Raw genomic sequence first — 15,985 nt, 5'->3', positions numbered from 1 at the left:
TTCTCTTATCATCTATATTTTTGCCCTTCTCCATCTTAGTCTTGTTTAATCGTTGTAATGATTAAATGGAGGAAAAATTAAAAAAATAAATAAATAAATAAATAAATAGATAAAATAGTTGGTGGTCAAATGAGTGAGCGAGTTTTAACCATTATCGACTACCATCAACTATCATGCGCCTTTTGACCAGGGTGAGTGACGAGGGCGATGTCGCGTGACTGGACTCCACGAAAAAGAAACTGTCACGAGTTACCTAGGCACGGCGTGGACTAAGTACGATTTCCAGCGTGATCCGGTTGAACGGATAGCGTGACCAAAGAGTGTTGTTTCAATGAGAAATTAACAGCTATTTATCATAAGCAGTGAAGAAAGTTGATTAAGCAAACAGAGAGGCTTATTATGGAAAAAGGATTACGGTTGAATCGTGTCCTTTTACATGGATTCTGTGTCCATTCGCCATATTTTGTGATGTACATGACCTGGTCAATATCCCATCATATGATTGGTCAGTTTGTGAAGTGCGGGTCCTTTAATGTCTTGTATATTTTACTCTGTTACTGGTCGTTTGGTGGATGAGTTAGAGCTGTTAGTTAGAATATCGGCATAATTTCCAAACGGCTCCGTCGAGAGAGATTTGTTTCGCTGAAGCTTTCAATATTTTTTACTATGGTAGCTGAATGGATATCTTGTCTTGAAAAAAGGTAAGTTCAAGTATTCTAATATATTTCTTTTCCAGTTACTTTGTACTCCAAAGAAATTCCACCGAGGAGTCTTTAATGTCAAAGTTTCGGTCGAAGCACACCAGATTTAAATGCCGGCGAAAAGTAGATGTTCCAATGAATTTCCACTGTTTGATGAAAGCAACCTAACTCTGCATTTACCGCAAGTTAAACCTGTTGTGTTCATAAGAATGCCTTTTGATTTGATGGATGAAAGAAAATAGCTTTAATATTGCTTGAAAGAAAGTGGCTCGTGTTAGTGTTTTGCAGCAAGGGAAATTAAACCGAAGAGTAAACAGATAAGTGGTTAGACCGACCAAATTTGCAAGGGTAATCGTTGTTAATTACCTTACAAAATTTGGGTTTTGATCGACTTTTGGCAGTCATGACTAACTCCGAACAACAAAGTTTGCATAACTTAACACATTGTGTCGTGATGACTTGGATTTATTCGCCGTATAGCTGTAAGGCAGACTTTCTGTCGTTCCGTGCGGAGTATTGGTCTCACAAAGTAGATTCACGGATTGTTTTCATTTTTAACTCAGTTAGCCTGTCTCCAAGGTCGTCACGGTCCACTTTATTTCCTTCTATTATACTTGACAGCTTGTTTTTACAGATGTTTAATTGTTTTCATGAATATCTGCTCGGCTTACAATATTAATTTACTGTTGCGATAACAAGTTTTCATCATGCTTAAAGCTAAGTTGTAGCGTGAATGTGTTAAGCAATGTTGTCATCATCAGTGACACGATGCTTATCAGTGGACTCTTGAAATGCGGTGAGTCGTATATCGTTTGGAACCAGGCTCGACTGTCAACTTATTATCTGATAGTGAATACCAAAAGAAATGATTGTTCGCTGATAAAACAATCACAGTAATGTCCTAAAATCCCATTGCCATTAAATCGCGGGTCATTTTTAATGTGAAATGAAATATGGCAAATTGTTTTGTGAAGATAGCTCAGAGGGAGAATATCAAATGGACAGAAATTATGACTGATTTCGACTGATCAGTTAATTTAGACCGATCAAAGACACCAAGGTATGAAGCGAAAACAAAAGGCCTGCCAGTTTATGGATTTAAAAAATAACAATGGTAGTCCATTGTTTGAAAAAAGATATAAATTACCGAGAAAGGCACATAATTGCTTACTATACAGCCACACTTGTCCAAACTATTTCCATAGAATATGTAAAAATAAAAAGGGCCAACAAATTAAACAAATTAAATCGATCCGGATTGCCTTTGGCACACCTGCTCGTTTCGGGAATGTTGCACTATATGATAGTAAAATGCAACCATTACACTCATTTTCTCTATTTTGACAGGATAAATTTCCTAGCTGGTGAAATAAAGTAGTTTGAAATGAATTTTCTCTTCGAAAATTATGAACTCAAAAAACATTATCAGTTTTAGTCGTAAACAGGCCAGGTTTACGTTTACAGAAATCAGGCATAAACTGAAGTAAGACGATTAACGTCTATGTTTCCTCTACAGTGGTTCAATTAACACGACTGAATCTTCATTATTTCAAACATTTGGGTACGGATAAAAGTAAGAAAAATATAACCTTTACAGAGTGAGACGCATCATTTTGATGGCAGTCACCTTGGCCGGGTTTAGTCAATTGGGAACAAAAACTAAAACATTGTTCCAGTAGAAAATGCATTTTCTACTGACCCAGTGACTTAAGATTTCGCCGGACAAAAATTGGCGAAGCCGAAGAGTGACGGTAAGGTACTGGCCGTTTTCGTAATATTCCGGCCTGAACTAAATCAAAGCAAACAAGGAACAAAAACCGAGGAAACGAAAGTTGCTAGTCCAAAAAGTGATTTTTATTGTATCATCGTGCAATAGTGACAAAAAGCAAATTTCCGTCCGTCATCTGTGTTATATCGGCAAGGGATCATAGCGAGATTATGTTTAGAATTACCGTTAAGACAAAAGGTAGAAATAACTCCGGCACTAATTTCAATTTCTCGGTAAAATGGAGTAGTTTTGCATTTGCATCAAAGGCAAGAATTATTTTTTACTATTTATCTATGTACTCATTCTTTTCAAGAAAACATAAACGCGAATCTCACGTTTGCCGTTTGCCGTAAATCTCCTCAATACCTTCTCACTGCGGTTATTTTTCCTGTATATAATTTTCGAAAACATTAATTCACTAATCAACAAGACGATCAAAAAATAAATTCAGCCATGCACCATATAAGCCGGCTGGCAATTAAGATAAATCTGTCCCAGATTAAGTCACCCTCAGTACACTGATAAGGTAAAATACTTGGTTCAGTTGACGTAATGTGGGTTTGTATTTTTACTAGTTTTGTACTATTTTTGTAGTTTTTCTAACCATGGAGATTAATATTATCCGACTTTCATAATAGTTCATAGTAATGAGCAAGTGTTAGGGTCCACAAGAAAAGATTCTCCCTAACCGTTTTCAAGTTTTTATCCGCGAGCTCAGATTTAAATATACGAGTATCTGTGTTATTTTTGTAAGTTTAAAAATTGCTCTTTAAGCGCATTTTTCGACGATGTCAACGAGAGTTGGATAATTATACATCTTGTTAGATGGTTAACTGAGAAATATTGAGTAATATTGAGCTGTGCTCAAACAAAACAAAACAAGGACAAAAACGATCTGTGACATTCAAGACATTTCTCGTTTTGTGGAAAAGCGCGTTTAGTTCTACGAACACACGAGGGATGTTATTAACAAATCGACGGCAGTTTTCTATGGTCTATACTCTTATAGACCATAAAATGACGTCAAAAATGTTCAAAACTCAAGTGGAACCACGAGCCGCAGGCGAGTGGTTTCACTGCCAAGTTTTGGACATTTTATGGCGTCATTTTATGGTCTATAGGAGTATAGACCATAGAAAACTGCCGTCGATTTGTTTTTTACAATAACATGGAAAAAGTGCGAGCGGAATTGGCTTTTTTTTTCGTTGAGAAAGCGCGCGCGTTACATCTGACGTCATTTTTATTGTCTGTACTCTTATAGACAATAGCTACGAGCCAATCAGCGCGCAATCAGTTATTGTAAAATCCAGTTTAATGTTTCTTCCCAAGACATTTTGACCTGCAGCTGATTTGACCATTCACGCTATAAAATCAGCAAATCATTTGACTGTAGTCGTCGTATATTCCTTAAAAAAGACTACAAACACCCGTTTTTAATGAGTTATTCGTTTACCAAAAGCGAAATCTTTTCCCTGTTAACTCTCCAATGGTTAATTCCGCCCGAGCAAAGAGAGTATTGACTTGACACCTCACCCAACCCCCGGTAAGCCAATTCGTATCAGTCCCTGCTCCCCAAACATGGACAGTAATCAACTGCTCGAGGTATGCCCGGTGCATGTTGAGCGAGCCATGAAGGAACTGATATTGCACAAAGAGATCATCTTTTTTTTTGTTTTAGACCTGCAGACAGAACGGGGGAGGATCTAGACATCATCTACGCCAGGCTTAAGGTAACCTGTTTGAAAAGTGAGATATCTGGCGTTACTACATGTCTCCTCAAGTATGATTGGTCCGTTGATTGGAATCTGTGTGTTGCATTCTTATTGACTATTAATGTATATGCTAACTGGCCTGCCGTAAGGTGATTTTGCATCTCTTTACTTTCAGGACTTGAGAGTTTTCGAGCGATTTCATTCTGCAGTTCTGCTACAACTCTGTTACTATGGTTACTATCAGGACTTGGAGGAGGGAATCACATGTGAGAAATTGTTTTGTTCAGCAGTTCAATTCAATAATTAACAATTATTCACCGAAGTGGAGGTATATCCACCACTTTCACCGACACTAAGGTGAATAATTGTTTTAGTATATACCACACAAGCTGAATTACTAGCGGGCCAAAATTCCTTTATTTTTGACAGTATACCGACAGATGGTGGGAAATTTTAAAATCTCGCGCGCCGCGCGGTAAGCGATTTCTTGTTGTAGAAAGTTCCGTCTCGCTTTCTTGCGAACAATTAAAACTTTTTGAGACACTTGTTTAGTTGCTAAAGTGTCATTTCTTTAATAGTTGTGTGAAATTCGTCTTGATTTTGAAACCATGCTCCAAAACATTAGATGTTTTATTGTCTACATTGTAATTATAGTGCTCGGCAGTTTTCGTAAACAAGGCATTGTAGTTTCATTTTTCGCCTTAGAATATGAGGTTGGAAAGATTAAATAACTTACCATTTAATGTAGTCAAACTAAACTTTGTTAGCAATTTTGTATTTTTTGTAACAGCTGCCTCGTTTATCTAAATAAACTCCTCTTTAGTGACCGTGGCGAAACGGGAAGCCATCTTGTTTCTCTTCGGTTGCTCGGAGGTGAATCAGTACTTGGCTAATCACCTCCGTACTAGCCAATCAGCGCGCGCGTAAAGTACTATTCACTTGTGCGGTATATACTAATATGAGAAATTTAGGATTGATGTAGTGATTATAATAATATTCATACGACAGTTTGTAACGCAGAATTATGAGTTCTGTAAGGGAAAAGGTTATCAATGCTTTTTTCAAATCCTTGAATTTCAGTGTTTCGTCAGGGTGACATTGGATATTACTGGTATGCAGTGCTTTCTGGAACTCTTGATGTAAATGTGTCGGAAACTGGAAAATTCGAGGTGTGTACAGATTATTAGTCTGTGGCTTCTCTATGTTTTCCCAGCAAAACGAATTTCATTAACCAATCAACGGATAATCCATTTGCTATACTCTCCTTTGTAGCTTCCTCTCTCTGTAACAGTTTACATCTCTCATGCTAAGCATCTTTATTTACCTTACATTGTATTAGAAGTTCCTATTTCAGTTTGTGCAGTTAAGTTCGAGTAGTATTGTCCTTCGTAAGATTACTCAAACGTTGATATTTGTAGCCAAAAATTATCGTTTGTCTTCGCTTACGTGTTGCAACAAAAATCTTTCTATTTGCTCAGAATATTCAAACCATAACGATGCGTTGATCTATTAATATTTTTTGCTTTTGTTTAGGATGCTGTGACCATTTGCAACCTGGGACCTGGTAAGGTATTTGGCGAGTCAGTACTGGATGATACTCCAAGGTATTCTTAAAAGATAGGCACGTAATGCGTACATAAAGATGTACTGAATGTTTTTTGATACACCAGAAAACATTTCAACAAGAAAATTAACGATAGTAAAACAGCATGACGTTTCGACGAATTCATATCGTCATTGTCAAATGAGTAAAATGGAAATAACGGAAAGGCATATTAATAGGTATTGAAAGTGAGAAAATCAATTAGCATGAAAGCATTCAGGTAAAGAGTTTCGCGCGAATGGAATCCGCTTGCGTGTTCAGTTTCGGTCTTTTGTTCTTGATCCACAGCATTTCGTAGACCAAACATTCAAATTTGTCACGGCATTTCTTTATGACTTTAAAGTTCTTAATTAAGTTGTTAGGTGTTAAACCATGCGCGTCCCTGTGATGTTTTCCGATCACACAATGTTTATGCTCCTCAACGCGTTGATGGAAGTGGCGGCAAGTGTACCCAATATAATTTGTATCACACAAATATTTGTGTGATTTTTTTTTTTTTACGATAAACCGAGGTACTGTCTCTGTACTACTACAAGTTACATTACGATACAATGGATACGGTTAAGGTATTTGACGAGTCTGTACTAGATCATGCTTTAAGGTACTGTTACCGTTACCAGCTGAAACAGACGCTTAACCCTAGGCACGCAATGCGTACGTTAAGCAATTTAGCTATTTTAGTTTTCTTCATTTTCATAGTTGTTTGTTTAATCGTTCGCCTTGGTCTATTTTTTTTTTTTTTTCATTTTTATTTGTTTATTATTCTCCTCCAGGCATGCTACAGTAGTAACGAGTGAGTTTTGTGAACTGCTACTTGTGGAGAAAAAAGATTTTCGGACCATTTGGGAGGTCAGTTAAATTTACAATTCAAGTTTCGATTTTGAACAAGTACGTTTTTAAAGGCTGGTTTCCATATGATCGCAGATCGCAGATCGCAATAAGGTCTGCGATCGTCTGCGATCACATGGAAACTACTTCTACGATCGTCTGCGATCCTGCGATCGTGATCGCAGAAGATAGAACCATGTTCTATCTAAAGGCTGGTTTCCATATGATCGCGGATCGCAGATCGCAGATCGGAGATCGCAAACAATCGCAATTGATCGCAGACGATCGCAGGAGATAGAACATGGTTCTATCTTCTGCGATCGTCTGCGATCACGATCGCAGGATCGCAGACGATCGCAGAAGTAGTTTCCATATGATCGCAGACGATCGCAGACCTTATTGCGATCTGCGATCTGCGATCCGCGATCATATGGAAACCAGCCTTTAGATAGAACATGGTTCTATCTTCTGCGATCGTCTGCGATCACGATCGCAGGATCGCAGACGATCACAGACCTTCTTGCGATCTGCGATCCGCGATCATATGGAAACCAGCCTTAAGTGAGCTTGTTAAAATTGTCTTCCGCTAACATCAATAAGATTTGTCATTTTTTTTCTTCCAGCGGAATAAAAAGCACCTAGAACATCTGATTTCTAGTCCCTCAACTACAAAACCATTTTTCGCAATGCAAGGTAGTGTTATGTTCCTTTATCTTAAGGCCCATTTAAATGGTTTCAACATTTGACCAACAAAAGTTGAACGGGTGTTGGTCAAAAAGCAAAAACTTAACGCAGTGTTTAAACGGTTTCAACGCCATTTAACATTTTCGTGAACAAAGGAAGTGCTGAATCGATGTTGAATGAAAGTTTAAATTTGATTCAACTCGCTTTCAACAAGTTTTCAACAATTTTTTTAACCTTCCAACAATGTTGAACGACCCGTTAAAACGCCCCCGACATTTGGTTCAACAAAGTGTTGAATGCATGTTGAATGCATGTTGAAGCAAATGTTGAAACCTGATGATGCCGTTGATCGGCGAAAGCTTGGATTTCAGTTTTTAGTTTTTAGTTTTTAAACAGCAGTGTAAGGCCTCAATTGAACAGTTTTTATATATTTTTAACCATGCTGCTGAAGGACAACATGAACAGATTATTTAAACGAGACTTTACTGTAACTTAGCACAACGACAACAACCAGATTTTAATAATTAAGGCAAAAACAGCTTGACCTACTTTGTCCTTCCCCGATGTGGAATAGGGCCAGAAAAAAACCAACAGCAACTGCAATAATTTGTTCATCGTCAGTAGAAGCTTATAAAATAACGAAAGAACATCTTTACCAGCTACAACAGGATACGTAACCACCCTACATTTGGTTTCTGACAAGTGAAAATACACCTTTATGCTTATGCTAACGTTTGATGATTCACTTATCTTTGAAAGATGTGCGTAATTAACGAAAATAGAATCCTAAATAACGCAACGCAGTAGAGCGCTTTCTCTGATTAGAGCGGTTTCCAATTGAGCGTCAAAAGTAATTTCTCGTTTCCTTTGGTTTTGCTTTATAACGCTCAATGATTGACTAGCAAACTGGCTAGCGCCACTTTCTCAACCAATGAGGAGCAAAACCAAATCCAACAATATTTTTCTCACAAGTGTTTTCCCGCGCTTTACGCCAGTTGTACGTATTTGCTGCGAGTTCTAATTGGTTCATTGCGCTGTTTCCGTATGTTGCAATTTGTTTGAAGGATTAAGTACTTTGATATTGGTTTTACGACACAAATGTAAACCGCTGTAATAGTAACAGTAATAATCATATTAACTTTCTTTTAGCCACGATTTGTTTAGCAATACAGTGCTAAATGGAAACATTGTAAATTGCTCAAAGAAAAATTACAAACTCGACCTAACCTTAAAAATCACATGTGGCCGTGAGACTTATCAGCTGTCCATTTACAAAGCGTAGTCGAGGATTTAAACAAAGGACCACCAAGAAATAAACCCATCTCGTTGACTGTTTTCATTTTGATTTGTTTTCTATTTTGTAGAAAAGAATGAAAAGCCGCCAGAAGAGAATGGTACAGAAAACCATTACGCCATGATAGTAGTAAGTTTGACTTGTTTATAATCGCTTATACTGTTCTTCATGCATTTCTCTTAAAGAAAGATAGGAAATTCTAGGCTCGGTAATGAAATGAAGATATGTCATATCAGCGGCATGTCATGAGAGTCAGGCTTTAGTTTTGGTGTGGCTATGCAATTGTTTATAACCACATAGGACGCACAGGACGCATTTTCGACGCTCATCCTAGCAGTGCACAGAACGTGCGTCACATATTTTCCTATGAACCTGTAAGTGGCTCAACTGAATTCGCACCAGTCGTAATTAATTGAGAATTGTCGCGACCCGGGCATGCGTACTGAAATCCAACTCATTTTGAAAATTTTTGCCTACATTTTACAGATATCATCGAAGGGTAGAGTTGTGACTTTCACTAACGACTAACAGTAGTTGAAAAAGCTTTCAAGGCATGACAAGTACGTCAAAAAGCTATTATTTTTCGAAATTTTTGCCTCCTTTTGTAAAATCCAACTGAAGGAGTGTTAAGAACAATATAATTTTTTGGCTCACAATAGTCAACCTAATGCGCAGGCTCAGGCCGTGACTGTGCCCCTTTAACAGCTCTCCAAACCAAACATTCACCTTTAACCCTGAAGGAGAGAAACTAAAGTCGCACTAGTTAAACAAACCAAAGAAGGAAGCCAGTGTACCGAATACAATCCCCGCGTGTTTATTCCACAGTGTCCTTATGAAGCTTTGTTGGAAGCTGGAATGGTTCTGCGCCACCGAATGATGCTCAATACGTCACCTAGACTCATCTGTAACAGAAGACTTGGTAATCGAGTGGAGAAGAGATGCTTTGTTGGCTCGGAAGCTATTGACTGGTTGGTAAAAATCACTCCGCTTGTTCACGGCCGCTTTCATGCTATCGCTATGCTACAGGCGCTACTGGAAGAGAAGGTCATCATCCACGGTAAGAAATAGAAACCCACGTCCAGCTTATAGCGTAAGGCAAGGAAGGGATTTTCTTCATGATAAGAGAAGCAGAGACCGATACAACGTACCGTTTTACAGTGCACCATATTTCGGCTGGGCAAACCAGCCTTCTTCAGGTACAATGAGAATTTGCACTGGGACATGCTCTTATATTACAAGTATTTGCACAATAACGGAACTACGTAAAGCTAAAGTGATTGATAGTTTTAAAAGTATAAAAGATGAAGCAAATGAAATAATAAAAAAGGAAAAAAGCTAGTAAATTTCTTCGCAAATATTCAGGCTATGTGGAAGAAATGTTCTTTCTTTTTAAAGATTAGAAAAGGCTTACGGATTGAGCTCGGTTGGAGTAGACTTTTTCTATGGGGATTAATTGCATGTCGTTAGCGGTGCGGCGTGGAGCGGTGAGGAAGTATTCTGCGGCTGTGGTGGGTTAAGATTTAGTTTAAGGGTTATTTATGGTGCGGCGGTGTTCATTTAAGCGGTCTTTTTAGCGTCATTTAGTCTCCCCTATGTAAATTACAGCGGTTATATTAAATCATGTGGATTAGATTTTTAGTTTCACAAGTCAGGTTAGACTTGAAAGGGCGTGCCGTTTACCAGTGGAAAAGAAGGTGTCATTAGTAAGATCATCGGATCGGAATTGTATGGGCAAGTGGCGCAATTTTTACGGCAACGATATGAGCCGGAAGGGATTTGTGGGTGGGGATTAGTCGAGTGAAAAGAAATTTAAGTTGAAAACAATAAGTCAAGTAGGTTATCAGATAGTCTGAAGGCCACAACAGGAAAATTTGGAAAAACTGCCTTTTTGCAGCGGTCAGACGAGAGCAGTGAATGGTAATGTTTTTTAATAATGTTGGAAATGTGAGGAAGGGATGGATTAAAAGTCGTTATAAAAGGTACACGTCTTTAAAAGTTTGTAACGCGAGTCTGAGTGGGATGTTGGCGGCACGTCAGTATTTGTTTAGTGACAAAGTTTCGTTTGTAGCCTCGTTTGAGTAGGTAGAACAAATACGTCGTTAGCAGAGTGCAAGACTGAAAGGAATAGCGTTTTCAGTATGTAGAGGATGGCAAGATGAATACAGTAGATGTTAGTGTTTGTCTGTAGGTTTAGTGTATAGGTCAGTACTGATGTTACCGTCGTTAATTAAAGAAACATTAACATAAGGAAAGATACGTTAGTAGAAGAGTGTGAGCTAGTGAATTTAATGAAAGGGTGAATGTTGTTAAGATAATCGGTGAAAATTTTTAAGTTATCCAGACCTTCTGTCGGATCACAAAAATATCATCAATATAACGAAATCACGTGTGGGGGTGAAATCGAGCATTTTTCAAAGCATTCGCTTCGAAATGGTCAAGAAAATTAAGGTTAGCAAAAGAGGAGGCCATTTTAGTACCCATGGCTGTGCCGTAGATCTGAGGGTATTGGTTATCATTAAAAGAAAAATTATTCATGGTAAGAATCATGCGAATGAGGTCACAGAGTGTGCCAATGGGGAGGTTATTATGAAGACGAGTACGTAAGAAATGATCACAAGCATTAATACCTTCGTTATGTGGGATATTAGTGTATAAAGATGAGACATCTAGTGTGACTAACAATGAATTTAACAAAGGATGGTAATTTATGAACTAAAGGTTGAAGGTGATAGTCGACAAACTGAGATATGCGTTCGGTGGGATGGCTACCGGGTTTGTGTATTTTAGGTAGTATGTAGAAGCGTCCTGGGTTTACGTCAGTTTGTATGAGGTATTTTCTAGTTTTCTCGTTGGTAATTCTGTCATGATACATCCTGTTAACATAAAAAGCTACACGTTTTTGTATGTCAGCAGTTATGTCTTCGTTCAAGCGTTTGTAAAATTTTGAGTCATTAAGTTGCTCGATTTTGAAATGACGCGTACGATTTCAGACCAAATCGCACTCCACTCAGTTTAATTACCATTACGTATCGGTCTCTCCTTCTCTTATATCATTTGTATTTGTTAAGCCGATCAGATCAAAAATTGATCTAACGTATAGCAGGATTATCGTCCACGGTTGTTCCTTAGACATTACTGATTTTCTTTATACTTGCATTGTTTACTCTCAAAATGTTCAACGGCATCGAAACAACAAAAAAAAAGTAAATTTAATTTTTAAAACTGTAAGTAAACAAACAGCAGAAAATAATCATTAATTCTTTTCCTGTAAATATAACGTAATTCAACCCTTGTGTTGCAAAGTTATATTCATTAAACTATCTATCTACTATTTATCTAAAATAAATTAGTATAAATCTACTAGTGTTCTATCACGAATGCCGTTCTGTGATAGAGAGAAAGTATCGGTTTTCAACAAAATGGCGGCCGCTTTGTCGCGTTTCAGTTCGAAGTGTCTGTCTCTCGATTTCTATGCGTGATAGTTAATTCGGGCTTCGCGGTCATCAACTATCACGCGATAGAAATCTCGAGCTCATAATCTAATTGTTAAATAGGTCACATGGACTCAAAATTCAGAATTCTACTGCGCATGCACAATCCGAGATTTGACTTCAAGAGTGACTGAAGACTAGATTACATTTTCCATTATAACACGCTCTGTTTTATTAAAAGCTGTAGAAATAGCAGTCTTCCCGGCTGGTCGTTCTCAGCTGCAGAATGAAATCTACTGGATGTAGCGATATTTTTTGGATGAATGAAGCAATTAAACCGCTCGCCCTCGTTACACGTGCACTAAACGCTTTGCGCCTCGTTGGCTGTCTATCATCTCATATCCAACGCACGCTGTTAAGTATTCGCGTTGTCATACTTACCAGTCAAGTAGCAAAGGGCTTGTACGCGACAAATGTTTAAGTTTAAAATTATTGTATTATGCGTGATAGTAATCAATAGAATCGCAATTCGTAATTTGAAACTTTCAAATAGCATACTCCATGATACGTTAACTTCAGTGGTAGATAAAGGTAGGTGAAATAATCATGATACCCTACCCCGTCCCGTTTGCTAACCTGTTACTAGCCTGCATCGTATTTTTCCTCATGTAATAAGATAAAAGAGACCACTGCATTTGACCTTAGCTGTAGGATTTCCCGAGCAATTATTTTATCTTTTCCACTTGCTACCTTTGTAATTTGCCTGTTTTGTTCTTTGTATAATTTGGTTTTACATAGTAAAGCTAAATAAAATAAAATAAAACTTACTAGTAAGTGCTAACTGAAGAGGTATCAACCTTTTAACGAAATGATATGCAAGAATACATCCTCTTTACGCACTGTACTGCTTTCTCTCTTCATACATTAAATGGTTGGTTATGAGAGGGTGATTTTTTTACTTTTTATTTGCCTTTTCTTACAAGTGAATAATTCCGAATGTGAATTCAAAGACAAAGATATTCTATATCGGTTTGGTGTTGATGCGAAGGACGATGAGAGGCCTGGTGACGAGGAGTACACTGAGGAGGACCTTGATGACGTTCTGCTCATGCTCAGTAGATCTGGACCTGATGCACAGCTACGATTGGCTCTAAGGAAAAGGTGAATTGAATACTAACTTACCATAGGGTTTCCATCAAGACCCACTCAAATGATCGCCTCTATGTACCTCACAGATTTTTCACTCCAATTCTGTCTCACCACCAAAGAGTCTTTTTGTTATCAATTTTAATTGTTAATTCTGTCCCAACCAAAAAAAACTATTCCCTGCTAAAATATATGCCAGTAAAGATGATTAGTAATTTTTTTTAGTTTACTAGCCTCGTATTTCAAATTTTTATCTGCAATTTGATGGCCGGACACCTACAGTACTCGAAAAATCTATAAGTAATTTACAATTGTTGCGGTTTATTCTACTACGCAATTAAATCCAATTCAGCATTTAAAATCAAGTTTGTAACACTGAGAGGGTCAGTCTGGTAGACGAGCTGGTCAGAGCTTGTAATAAATTGAGTTTCTCTCTTGCTGCAAATGTTCCATAATAGATATAAACAGTTACAGAAGGTCCAGCTTTAAAGGAGATCAACTTTTGGACCGGGGCCTTAAAGGAGGAATGGCTTTTGAGTGTTTTTTATTATTGTTTTTTAAATTTTATTTTAGAATTTCTTCCTATATAGTATAAGGGTGAAAAAGCACATTTTTTTCTCGTTGAAATTGTTCTGTTATGAGAGATGCCAGCTTCCCACGATTGTCCGCTTATGGAAGTTGCAATTTTCGTACATCTGTGTCCCATTTTGGGTGGTGGGTTCAAGAGAGAGTGATATTCACTGCGCACTAAGACCAGCTCTTTTTTGGAAACTATTAATTAACTCTATGGTTTTATGCTTCAGTTCCTGTGATAGAAATTCGGATGATTTGGCCATGATTTACGACGAACTTCTTCACATTAAGGCCCTGCAGCATCTTTCAACAATGGTGAGTGACTCAGTTTCATACTCAGTCTGGTAATTATATCAATCATGCCACTATGACAGGACTTTGAAAGTCACATTAGCAAAACGTTTCCGAAAAGTGAGTCAACAGGTTGCTGTGCAAAGTAATTTGATGTTTATATTTTCCCTTTATTTTCCCCAAACGACATCTTTAAATTTATTTTTCCGGGGGAAGATTGTTCCTCTTTTTCGCCAATAAACAAAGTTAACAATGGTTGGAAAAGGATTTTAAAATCTTAATTCTCTGCACCTTTACCATCAGGTTAAAAAAGAACTGGCTGCAGCCATCGTGTTTGAATCACATGAAAAGAAAGGAACTGTGCGTAAGTGAAAATTATTTTGATATTATTGACAGCAATGAGACAGCAAAGTTCAACACACGCTTCCGGTCTCTGACTGAACAGATTCAGCTACTTCACACGGTTTTTTACAGTGTGCATCATGACGTACACTCGTTTATTTCCTTTCAGTTTGTAAATAGAGAATTTGATAAAAGAAAACGGAAACTGTTTATGGAAGTAGCAGATGAACCAATAATCCTCAAGGCTACACTCTTAATTTCACATCCTTTTTTATCTTCATCTTCAAGTTTTTAACGAGGGAGAAGAAGGAACATCATGGTACATTATTCTAAAGGGCGCTGTGAACGTTGTGGTACACGGAAAGGTAAGGGACACAACAAGGCACTCTGTTTTCAACCTCAATATTCAATGCTTTTTTCCAACTTACTGACCCATCCCTTTTAAACTTTCATTCTTTGACAATTTGTTAGGGAGTTGTATGCCAGCTTAACGAAGGAGATGACTTTGGAAAGCTAGCACTGGTTAACAATGCTTTAAGGTAATTAAAAGCCCTCCATAATCTTAGTTTGATTCACTTCGAAACCTGTTATGTGTAGTCGGACATCCCTACGATGTGGATGTTTTTATTCTAGGTTTTAAGCCAAAAATAAATTAGATTAGATTAGATTAGATTAGATTAGATTAGATTAGATTAGATTAGATTAGATTAGATTAGATTAGATTAGATTAAATTAGATCAGATTAGATTAGATTATCGCTGGTGTAAATTTTTAATGCGATTTTCGTTTTAATACTATCTTATTGTAAAGCGCCATCAGCCATGGATATGGCGCTTTATAAATCTTTTTATTATTTATTATTATTTATTATAAGTCGACTATTTTGGAAGCAGACGTACGGTTCGACTGTATTCTACACATAACCTTTGTTTATCAAACTGCAGTTGTAGACGGATTCGTTTTCTGCGTGTTGTGGCTGGGGTTCAGATTAAAGGATGAAAATGAGGATCAGGGATTATATTTTAAGCTGGAGGGGTGCATGCACACGGCTCAGAGCAGTAACAGCATCTAAAAAATCCTATTTGGGACGCATCTTATGAATAGGCTATTTATCGATTAACATTGTAGCAGACTCGAGGCAAAAATATGCAAACCCTAAAATACGATTTATTCATCCACTTACAAGTTTTCGGCGTGTCTTTGGTTGTTTGAGGACCTTGCTATTTTAAGTTAATTTGAACATACTGTAAGAGTTTTTTGACTGCGGAGTTTTGACCCTAAGCAAACAGAAATTCAACGCAAAAGAGTGATTGCTATGGAAACTTGTAATTAACCAACTTGCACAATAAATTGAAAGCTTGTAAAATGACTGGTCTCACATAGAGGAGTCTGTCTCGATTAAACAACTGAAACAAAACCCAATACCATTTTTTTTATTATTATTATTATTATTTTTTTCATTTTTTTTTTTTTTTTTATTGAAAACATTACTTACAAATACAAAATAAAGCATGCTAACTTACGAGATAAATATATACAAGGTAAGTTACAAGATAACGTTTAAAGCTTACCCTGGTTACATGCTGACTTTCAGATACTAACACATACACAC

General features: G+C 37.4%; 1 protein-coding gene across 1 annotated transcript in view; it reads left to right on the top strand.

Annotated features, from left to right (window-relative positions):
• The first annotated feature begins 382 nt into the window (after positions 1-382).
• Positions 383-15,985, top strand: part of LOC146489577 (rap guanine nucleotide exchange factor 4-like) — a 35,840-nt gene continuing 20,237 nt past the window's right edge. Inside the window, exons 1-14 of the mRNA XM_085105054.1 lie at positions 383-701; positions 4,148-4,199; positions 4,357-4,447; positions 5,262-5,350; positions 5,715-5,785; positions 6,558-6,633; positions 7,236-7,305; positions 8,661-8,719; positions 9,416-9,647; positions 13,005-13,182; positions 13,971-14,055; positions 14,335-14,395; positions 14,662-14,738; positions 14,845-14,912. Of these exons, the coding sequence (XP_084961180.1) occupies positions 667-701; positions 4,148-4,199; positions 4,357-4,447; positions 5,262-5,350; positions 5,715-5,785; positions 6,558-6,633; positions 7,236-7,305; positions 8,661-8,719; positions 9,416-9,647; positions 13,005-13,182; positions 13,971-14,055; positions 14,335-14,395; positions 14,662-14,738; positions 14,845-14,912 (1,244 nt within the window). The 5' untranslated portion in view covers positions 383-666. The remainder of the gene's footprint in view (positions 702-4,147; positions 4,200-4,356; positions 4,448-5,261; positions 5,351-5,714; positions 5,786-6,557; positions 6,634-7,235; positions 7,306-8,660; positions 8,720-9,415; positions 9,648-13,004; positions 13,183-13,970; positions 14,056-14,334; positions 14,396-14,661; positions 14,739-14,844; positions 14,913-15,985) is intronic.

This window comes from Pavona decussata, unplaced genomic scaffold (genome assembly GCF_977016875.1).
Source record: "Pavona decussata unplaced genomic scaffold, jaPavDecu1.1 SCAFFOLD_5, whole genome shotgun sequence".
NCBI classification, from domain to species: Eukaryota; Metazoa; Cnidaria; class Anthozoa; order Scleractinia; family Agariciidae; genus Pavona; species Pavona decussata.
This window is presented reverse-complemented; position numbering and strand designations above follow the sequence as displayed.